General features: G+C 33.6%; 1 protein-coding gene across 2 annotated transcripts; it reads right to left on the bottom strand.

Moving 5' to 3' along the window:
• Positions 1–5,477: 5,477 nt before the first annotated feature.
• LOC113764945 (early nodulin-75-like) lies at positions 5,478–6,670 on the bottom strand. 2 transcript variants are annotated; one of them, XM_027308990.1, is made up of 2 exons: positions 6,314–6,670; positions 5,478–6,073 (listed from the first exon to the last, which is right to left on the bottom strand). In XM_027308990.1, exons 1-2 carry the CDS (start codon positions 6,625–6,627, stop codon positions 5,641–5,643), a joined length of 747 nt encoding a protein of 248 aa, XP_027164791.1. In that variant the 5' UTR covers positions 6,628–6,670; the 3' UTR covers positions 5,478–5,640. The 2 variants fall into 2 exon arrangements, with proteins under 2 accessions (XP_027164791.1, XP_027164790.1); XM_027308989.1 differs by having other exon boundaries at positions 5,478–5,937; positions 5,977–6,667.
• Positions 6,671–10,997: the final 4,327 nt, after the last annotated feature.

The raw sequence follows: 10,997 nt of genomic DNA on the forward strand, positions 1-10,997 counted from the left end.
TAATTTAACAATTTTGCTCTTATATCTTTTCATTCAAAAGAGAAATAGAACCTATGATTTAATTAGCTTAAAATTGTGGTATGAAAATAACAATATTTATTTTTAAATCAAATTAATATAAAAGATGAAATATATTTTATGAGGAGTATGGAAAAGCTGTGAAAGTTATTAAAAAGGAAGAAAAGAGAAACAGAAAATCGTTAGATAGAGAATATCAGATTGTTTAATTAGATAAGAATTTTGAATATAATTAACAAACAAGGGTAGATTTAGTAAATAAGATAAGATACTTGAAGTAATTCTATTGATTCTTATCAGAATTAAGCATTCAATTAGGATTTTGTACTGAAAAAAATACACACAAATTCAACACTGCTTAACAAATTCAGTAGATGGATTTTCGTTTATCAAACACTCAAAACATCTGAATGTCTGAAAATGTTCAATTTCAACACTTTTTTATGTTATCAAACAGACTCTTAACCAATATGTTTTACATTACGTAAGAGCATAAACTTTGGCCCCTAAGTGCGAAAGAGTGAGAATGAGATCTCTTTTCCGGCTGCTATACTCTGGTCATCTTTAGGGCTTTAACCTTTATGGGTTTTAGTCGTAGGTATTAACTGCAGATGATGGACCACATTCTGGTTTTACTATCCTCTTTTTCCCCTTTTGGTTAGGGAAAATACTAGCAATTCTGGGCTAATTCCTCAGATTATCAATGAAAAAAAAATTGATCAATTATTGGTCTGATAGGGGGGGTTTTACAAAATTATGCCTGCCTTGCTGATTCAGTACGACAGGGAGAGGTATAATTTTTTTTTTTGGTAATGTTAGATTCTGAAAAAAAAAATAGCCATGACAGCATTTTTTTTTGGATACAAATCTCATCCCCTGTCGGGCTCGGTGATTCTCTCTGTCTCTAGGTTTTTTTTTTAATAAGTAACCTGAAGCTTTTTTTTTTAAAATTTTATAAAGTTGTCTCCTGTCGGGCTGAGCCAGCCTGCTAGGGATGATTTTTTTTTTTTTTTAAATGGTGCGCCTGAACGAAAGACTTGTGCATCTTTTAGCTTGATGGAACTTTAAGCATCTTTAAGCTTTGACACAAAAAAAAAGGATCTTTAAGCATCTTTTGGCCAAACCAAGGACTTGTGCAGTTGTGCTTCTTCAATTCCCTTAAACCAAACTACATTTTTGCATTATAATGCGGATCAAAATTCCAATTAGTGCTGCCCTTTGAATTTTGCAAAGCATCTGTACTTGTGTATCACCTATTATTCATGCTAAAAAATTATTAACCTATTGAATTAGAGTTGTAATTGTGAAATCATAACACGCCTGAGTTTGACATATTCAATTACTAATAAGTCCCTTTTTTTCTCCCAGTGTCAATCGTAGAACCCTAACTTTTACAATTAATCTATATCAATTTGCAGAATTATCTAATTGAAGAAAAAGATAGGTAAGAGAGGTAGAAAATTAGAACTCACAATAACTCTCATAACAATAAAGAGCCCGTAGTAGCATATAAAATTTTCTATTTTTTGCCTTTTATTTTTTTGTTTTAAAGTACAATAATGTTATATATTTCAAAATACTACAATATAACTAATTAGATGAATAATTTTAGTTATGCAACTATATATATAAAATATATATTCCAAAGTAAAACTCATGTAATAAATAAAATTATTATATGAGTTGAATTTTTGAAATATATATATTATAGTACAAATAAAATTGTATTTATATTCCAAAGTAAAACTCATGTAACAAATAAAATTATTATATGAGTTGAATTTTTGAAATATATATATTGTAGTGCAAATAAAATTGTATTTATATATATATATATAGTTGCATAACTAAAATTATTCATCTAATCAGTTATACTGTTGTATTTTGAAATATATAACATTATTGTACTTTAAAACAAAAAAAAGAAGCACAATTGTACAAGTCCTTGGTTTAGGCAAAAGATGCTTAAAACTCCATCAAACTTGAAGAATATCAACAATCCCATACTCCTATAGTAAGATGAATAAGAGAAGAGAATCCAATTACAAGTGATTTTAGAGAAACTTTTTGAGCAATGATTTTGAACACAACCATTTTGAGCAATGAACACAACATTTTGAGCAATGAACATATGCATGTGAAACTACTGGTCCTTATTTCGGCTTTGATTAGCCGATCCCTGGTTCAGGTGCACTTTTCTTTTTTTTTTTCCCTAAAAGAATCACCTTAGCCCGGCAGGAGGCAGCATTCTGAAAAATTTTTTAAAAAAAAATGCTTCAGGTTTTTTTTTTTTTCCAAAAGAATCACCCCTGCTGCGCTGGATCACACCGGCAGGGGACAAGATTTGTTTTTTGAAAAGAAACGTTGTCAGGCCTTGTTTTTGGAGCATCTTTTACGAATATATATATACACACACTTCTCCCTGTCGTACTGACTCTGGCATAGTTTTACAAAATCCTCTTGTCAGATCAATAATTGATTGAATTTTTTTCCTTTTTCATCGATCATCTAAGGAATTAGCCGCAATTCTGCTAGATGATATTTACAACATACCTTGCAGTGAATACAGTAAAATCAAAGGAAGAACATTTAAGCTTCTTCTTTTTTTTTTTTTAATATTGGTTGGGGCTTTCCTATATGTTGTGCTTTAGAAATTTTTATGATGGTGACCAAACTGCTTAGAACACTATTGATTATTTTTTTTTAATATCTAAGATTAACTTTTTAGTCCAAAACAAACCTCCCTTGTACACAGCTCTTAGTGAAAAGGCAAAATACGTGTTGAATGTTTAAACCAGATTCCATGCAAAATCAAATCACTTTTTTCCCAACCTTTTTGGCTTTTTCCACAAACTTTCAAAGTGGGTAAATATCATCATCATCTGTCATGGAAAATTATGCCTCGGTTATCATTTGCTGCAGGATACGTCCCTATCTACTTTATATGATTTCCCACCAGGGGACCAGTCCAGTAAATACCAACTAGTCAAGACTCCACTAGATTTTGTATTAGATTTTGTGTCAATGTCTACTAGTAAATATGTCAGTCTCTATGCTGCTAACAAAATCCGGTAGATATCCAAGTTGGCTCCGTTTGAATTAGCTATTTTAAGGGGTGTTTTTGAAAAATTTTGCTCTAACAGAGTTTTTAAATTATATTTTAGAATATTTTCAAAAAATATTTTGGAATATTTAAGAGTAGAAGAGTTTTTAGAATATATTTTGAGATATTTTTTAAAATTTTAAAAAGATTTAAACTAATTTTTAGATTATCTTTTAGAGTACTTTTTACAAATTTTTATTATATTTGAAAAACTAGTTTTTGAAAAACAATTCCGTCCAATTCCTTGAATCGAAACAAAACTTCCTCGTTTGCATCACTTTTTTTTTTTCTGAAGATTGTTACAAGTATTTTTTTGGGGAGAGGGGGGAGGGTGAGGGGACAATTTTGGGGATAAAAGATTCATATTCTACAATATAAAATTTATAGTTCTTTCTTTGTACTTTAATTAAGAAGTAAGAATTTATATTTTATTACTTCAAATTATGGTTGCAAATATATAAACTCATTGAATGAAATAGATTATTTTATCTAGGCAGCAAGGGAAACAAAAATTACACCTATGGCATATTACTTCATATGGGTATGAAAAAGATACATTTATGTTACAATATTGTTACATATGGTTAAAGCATGAAATTAATTTTTTATCGACAAATTGATAACACTGATGACGCTAAAAATCAAATTAAGATAAATTCAAAGGGTAGAAAGAACTATGCTATTTTTGGAGAAAAAGTCGGGCGAAAAGGGGACAAGAAAGTATGCCACAAACTTTCCAAGTAGTTAAATATCATCGTACTCTCTGATGGACGATTATAATCATTCGAGGCAGATACATGATTTCCCACCAGGCAACCATTCTAGTAAAAACCAACCAGTCAAGACTCACTAGATTGTGTACTTGTAAATATGTCATTAATCTCACTTCTGCTAACAAAATCCAATATATATCTAAAAGTTTCTTCATTTAAATCATCGTCTTAAAAACATTCTGCTTTATTGATATCGAAAATAAACTACCTCACCTCTAAGTTCTATCACCCTTTATTTATTCACAAAAGTTGTACTCTAAAAACGTAATATGATTCACAAGTCTGTTACAATAATAATTTTGGTTTAATTTTACTAGAAAGAATATATAATTACTTCCTAGGTACGTCCATTACTTTGGTATATATAGTTAGTTCTAACAATAGCCTCTGACTATCAACTGAGTAAAAAAAGAAAAAAAAAACCTTCAAACTTGTGACTCTACATTTTCTACAATGAATATTCCAAGTTAAGCATGCCTTCACTACCGATTGCTCAAAAAGCAGGCATTCATACCTTCTAAATCATAATACACATTAACTGGATGTTTGATTTGGTAAAATTGTCATGCATGGGAATATCATTGCTGGGGGTCATCTAATTTAGCGACATAGTTCATGGAGCAAGTGATACAATTAATCGTTCAAGACACTACTGTAACATGACTACACGGGAAAGAAAACAATCATATATTCTAGTTATAAATGTTTGTAATTGATAGGTGCCACCCTGCCCCAGGTGACGAGTAGCAAGAGTTTTAGGTAGAATTGATTGGTCCCATGAGTTGAAAAAGTTGATGATTTCCGTTTGTTATGCGCATAGGTGAAAGTACAAACAAGCTTGTTAGTTTTATATCAGTTGACAATTTGGAGAGTTTGAAGCTGATCAGATCGAGAAGAAAATAAGTCCATGCAAATCTCGCGACAGGCGTCCAAGGGAAACTTGAGGTTGTATGGTATTTTGTACAACTTATGACATTGACATAAGTAGAAGAAGCATAAGTAAAATGCAACAAAGGGGTCGAAAATGACACACAAAAACAGTAAAAACTACAATTGCTTCTTGTAGAAGGGCTAAAGGTTTCCAAACTTAAACCTGCAAGCAGCCTTTTGTTGGCCATCACGTTGAGTATCTGATTAATTATATCCCTTGGTATAGATAATATTGTGGGCCTTTTCGCAAAGCTATTTGTATTCAGGCTGGAATCCATGTCCTTCAATATTTGGTGCATGTGGCACCATCTTAACGAGGGTTATCAATTGAAAAAAACTTCCTAGCATAAACCTACCCGCTTTTTGGCCAGCCAAGACCCTACATTTGTCACATGCATGGTAGATTGAAAACCATCTTTATCCCCACTTACACAATAATGAATGAACCAATAATATAGCTATTTGCACGAAAACCAAAAAATCACAGCTGTAAAATTGTTGAAGGTTCTTCTATGAACCCGTGCTGCATGGACCATCTCACAGTAGACCGTAAGCCCTCAACTATTAGTGACACCAAAATTCGTCATAAACTCAATATTAATTTCTCATCAATGCTCGATGTGAAATTGTTCGTAGGCAGCTTCAGTAATAGATAGAATGAGAAACAACTCAGTAATGCCATAGACATATGTATTAGTATTATAACGGTGGATCAAGTGGAAAGTAAATACATCTCATGAAACGCATATTGCCAACATCAGCTCTTATTCTAGTAACTAATCTTATTACACATGTTGATGAAGCTGCAAAGGCAACTCAGTAAGGTGGTGGCGGGTAGTGACCATAAGGTGGTGGCTTCTTGTGAATTGGTGGCAACTTTGGTGGCTGGGGAACATAAGGTGGTGGGTAGTGACCATAAGGTGGCGGCGGGTAGTGACCATAAGGTGGTGGCTTGTGAGGTGGGTAGTGACCATAAGGTGGTGGCTTCTTGTGAATTGGTGGCAGAGTTGGTGGCTTAATTGGTGGCCTGATGATAATGGGAGGCAGCTTTGGTGGCTGGGGAACATAAGGTGGCGGCTTGTGAGGTGGGTAGTGACCATAAGGTGGTGGCTTCTTGTGAATTGGTGGCAGCTTTGGTGGATGGGGAACATAGTGTGGCGGCTTGTGAGGTGGGTAGTGACCGTAAGGTGGTGGCTCCTTGTGAATCGGTGGCGGAGTTGGTGGCAACTTTGGTGGCTGGGGAACATAATGTGGCGGCTCGTGAGGTGGGTAGTGACCATAAGGTGGTGGCTTCTTGTGTATTGGTGGCAGCTTTGGTGGCTGGGGAACATAATGTGGCGGCTCGTGAGGTGGGTTGTGACCATAAGGTGGTGGCTTCTTGTGAATTGGTGGCTTCTTGTGAATTGGTGGGTAGTGACCATAAGGTGGTGGCTTGTGATGTGGGTAGTGACCGTAAGGTGGTGGCTCCTTGTGAATTGGTGGCGGAGTTGGTGGCAACTTTGGTGGCTGGGGAACATAAGGTGGCGGCTCGTGAGGTGGGTAGTGGCCATACGGTGGTGGTTTGTGGTGAATTGGTGGCTTGGGCTCGACCGGAGGCTTCACGACTGGAGGTGGACAGTGGATTGGCTCTGGAGGCTTCTTGAACGGTGGAGGATGGTGATGCTCATACGAGGGTGCTCCGGAGTAATCAGCCAAAGAGGGAGTGGTGAGAAGCACCACCCCAATCAAGAATGCCCAGAAGTATGCAAGAGATGACATGATCGAGTTTGCAATACTTGATGCAATTTGTGATGGGATTTGCATGGCATTTTATACTGGATTTTGGGCTACTATTCATATGGCCATATCAACATTTAAATTAAATGTGATGGAATGCGTTAGCTGAAGATCCGTCTCATGTTTGATGGACTTCATTAACTTGGGGCCCTTTTGGTGGGAAAAGCTTGACATTGAGGCAAAAATAGGTCTGCATGGATGAAACTAAAGAAATGATAGACACACTATTATTGACGTGGAAGTTTTGATGCAGGAATTTGGCTGAGTAACTTTAGGGGAAAGCTACATTATATCGGGGGAAATCTACATTATATCAGCACTTTAACTTTTGAAGAACGTCCGGATTCATTTTGCATGGTAAAAAAAAAAACACGTTTTCAGCCGACATTTGTAAATTATAAATTGTCAAACAGACGTGTTGAATTCGGCTAAGACAGTCCAAATAAACCGACAAAGCTTGCCCTCAAATCAGAGACAGTGCTAATTTGTTCTTTTCCTCTGTGTTGTAGTCACTGTCACAACAGATGGGGTCTTTCATATGATTTTGTTTGAGTTACATGCCTTGCACCTTGATATAGAGATCCGGCACATTAATTCCTGCTCTAACCAGCATAATTTAGCCACCGGTGAGATAGGGATAGCTGTTATTATAACCTTGCTAAAACAGAGTCTTTTAAGCTTGAATTATTGAGTCTTGCAAAATAATATAAAATAAGAGTATGGATAAGATTAAAAAAAAAAAAGGCTGATGATATTGCCACATATTTGACTTTATTGTCATATCAATTTCGAATTAAAATGATTATAATATCCCTCATCAATCAAGAAGAAGGGTTGATTGATGATGTGAGATTTTGCCCTTGGCTGGCCCAAAAAGGGGGGAAAAGATAGAACACCTTAATGTTAATTGAACAGCAGTCTACAAGGCGCATATCTTTTATCTTGAACAAAGTGTAAACTTGATGAGCTAGTTTGTGTATATTTTACTTTGAGAAAGGAATGCTTCAATTATTTTGGTTCCTTATTTATGTGTTCATAAACACATCACACCCCAAAATATTGGGTGAGCAATATTTAACCAATTAACCAAATTTAATTTCTTTTAAATCACATGTATTATTTATTCTTATGCTTAAACTTGATTGACTAATTAACTGATTGATTCTTACTTCTACCCAAAGTAATGGCTCACAAATTATGCGGTTTTTTGGAATACGATATAAATTTAAGATTTTTTTAAATTTTTTTTTTTTTAGTGTAAGTAGGAGGTCTCAAACCCAGGACCTCTCACTTACACTACCCCTTCCGTACCACTCAACACATCCCTCCCCCTGGTATAAATTTAGGATTAGTCTTTCTTACATGAACATTTACATTAGGGATAATTTTAGGAACCTTCCCTGAGGTTTTCGATAATTTCACTCTGCTCCCTTGAGATTTACATAATTACGGAGACCTCCTTTAGTGTGATAAAAAGACAACAATACCCTTCATTAATTGTCAACTCATTGAAAAATTCTATCAAATATTAAATCTCTTTCATCTATTATTAATCAATAATTCAAACTACAGTCTTTCCCATCTAACTATCTAGCTTCTTCCTCCTATATTTATTTTCCTTTCAAACTTATTTATTTATTATTATCAACCAAATGTGTACTGTGGCCACTAATAAAATTACCATACACACCAAACCACCAATACTTATATATCTTGGTATCTATTCCCATTTCACGATTTTTCATTATTATTAAATAGTTTTCTTGCGCCCATTTTTGTTTCTCAATTTTGATAGGCATTAGCAAATTGAAATTATCAAATGACAAATTGAGTGCTAATTTCATTATCAAACTAGATGGAATGAAGATAGTGACAGTGATCAAAAATAAAAATTAAGGATAGAAAATGGAATAGGAACTAAATATAGGTTATAATGTTATGATTGCCATGAAAAAAAGTGTTCTTAGTATATATTTATAGTTGCATTGTGTTTATATTTTTTATTTACAATTATTAATATTATTCCTATAGAGCGAATTTGATTGATTTTGAACTCTCCGCCGATGGAGTATATTGGATATTGATATTAGTAGTGATGATTTAGATTATTTTGCATTAAAAATATTGCAGCCGTGGAATTGAAATTTAGGGATATTGATGAATGTATTAAGTAAAATCTAATATTGTTATGAGATTGTAGGTAAGTTTTTGGATATCTGATGTAGCGTTTATAGTTGATACAATGATCTGCATTAGAAATTTTTAGGTAAAAGAAAAATATTAAAACAAAAATAAGTATTTATTTAATGGTGATTAGGATATTGATGTGTAGGTAATAGTGATAGCAAGTAAAGATAAATAAAATAGAAACTGTGAACCATTTTTTTCCTTTATATTTTTGTTGTGAATTATAACTCAAGGGCATTATAGGAATTTTGAGAAAAAGGATAGCCTTTTGATCCTAGAATGTTACTTAAGTGAGAATAGGAGAGATATGTGTAATTTTTAGAACTTGAACGAAGCTTTCTACAATTGTCAAAAACCTCACGGGAGGCATGTGAAATTAACCCTTTACATTATCAGTGTCTATACTAACTTATTTGTTTTTAATTCAAAGTGTTACGTTACTGTGACATGTATTTAAACATGCTAGTTATATACATTGTCTAGGAAAGTAAAATCTATAGATTCATAGAAAGAGAATGCAATCAGAGATCTATAGTTCATTTAATTATCATTTTCGACTTCCATGCTAATCATCATTTGTCGAAGACTAACAAACAAAGCACTTTTCTAGCGCCCCTTCTCCTGGAACCTGGTCTGTCGTCACTTCCAAATTCATCTAACACCATTGTCAACGATATTCCAAAGCTAGGTGATCATGGAATTCTGTAAATTGCAACGATATGCTCCACTAAAACCTCAAGTAATTGGGTACTGATTAATCTCATAATGGCAATCATTCCCATTAGAAACTTTTTGACTAATAAATCCGATAAAGCAAATCATACAGACATATGCTTGATAGAAGAAAGTAACTAATCAAATCTATTGGAAGAGAGTTGGGTTGAGCAGTGGGATGGAAGAAATTATAAGTACAATATTCTAAACTCAAAACTTTTCGCTTATCCAAAAAAAAAAAAAAGGAACTGCTAACTGGGCTCATAGAGCAAGTTGACTCAACTCAAATTGGCTGCATTGGGGTTCATTATAAAGTGAAGCTGGCCTGTAAGTAGCCAATTGCTGAAGCCTGGGATTTTCTTGGATCCCGCTTTGATGGCCCTCACTTGGTGGTGTTGGTTTCTCAGGAAGATATTTCACTGTCAATAGCTCAGCCAATTTAGATAGCCCATTCCTAGGTGTTGGCCTGACAAGAGGATAACCCAATACCACTGGCCCGTCTCTTGATGACCAGCCCAATTTTTGCTTGACAAGATACTGTACGAATTAATATTAAAAAAAAAAAAAGGAGAAGAAGTCTTCTCAAAAATGGGAAAAAAAAATTGTTAACATTTATTGCCTGATTAAAAAGAAAGAACATGAAACTTTGATTATTGTTAGATTAACTTGCCATTATTTACTTTTTGTTGTTAGTGATTACGTTTGTATTCAGTTTATGCGAATAAATAGTCCTTCCTGTTTAATTAACATGATGAAAATTCAAAATTGCAATGGGACAGGACATTTGAATTTTTATACAGTTCAAGTATTCAAAACATTGGATCTTAAAAAAGAAAAAATCTTTTAAGGTATAAGATAAAAATAAATTATAAACTCAGGTGCAAAGTGGAATCAATCCTTTCATATACATTTAATTTTTCTCCTTTTGTAGAGTGGGCATCACAATGGTTCTGGTTGACTGGTTTAATTGATGCTAGATTTTCCGTATTTAGTCCTGATACTGTCCTCTAAATTGACTTTGTTCAAAGCACTAACCACATACAAATCGTTTTTCTTCCCTTTCTTCCAATTTGTTGAGGATCTCTATATTTTTTTTTTTTTAGGGGTAAAGAATGAGAAATTAAGCATATGTAAGTGGGGCCTGCATTAAATATTCAATTTCTTTTTTAACGCAATAGTCATTAAAAGAGCTGCACTTGATTACATATTCATCGAACAATTAATTCCTGTATTCTTGAAAGATGAAACCGTTTGTGAAGAAGCATGTGTTAAATTAACTTGCCATTATGTACTTTGTTTTTCTCATTTTATGGAGGTCGTTATATAAATAAATACTAGTATTTTCAATCCATTAACATGATGAAAATTGCAACGGGAAAGGACACTTTAATCAATAAATATGCGGTTCAACACTTCAACAAATTGAATCTTGAAGTTAAAAAAAAAAAAAAAAAATTCCCATGCAAATTTAGAATTTATAGTAAAATCTGTTTGAT

The sequence above is a fragment of the Coffea eugenioides genome, chromosome 3 (assembly GCF_003713205.1).
Source record: "Coffea eugenioides isolate CCC68of chromosome 3, Ceug_1.0, whole genome shotgun sequence".
Taxonomy (NCBI): Eukaryota; Viridiplantae; Streptophyta; class Magnoliopsida; order Gentianales; family Rubiaceae; genus Coffea; species Coffea eugenioides.

Excerpts from the sequence above, each read along its gene's own strand:
- LOC113764945 (XM_027308989.1), bottom strand. The coding sequence starts at position 6,627 with ATGCAAATCCCATCACAAATTGCATCAAGTATTGCAAACTCGATCATG. Across the intron at positions 5,938-5,976 it reads CACCTCACAAGCCGCCACAC|AAGCCACCACCTTATGGTCA; the intron begins TATGTTCCCCAT and ends CCAATTCACAAG.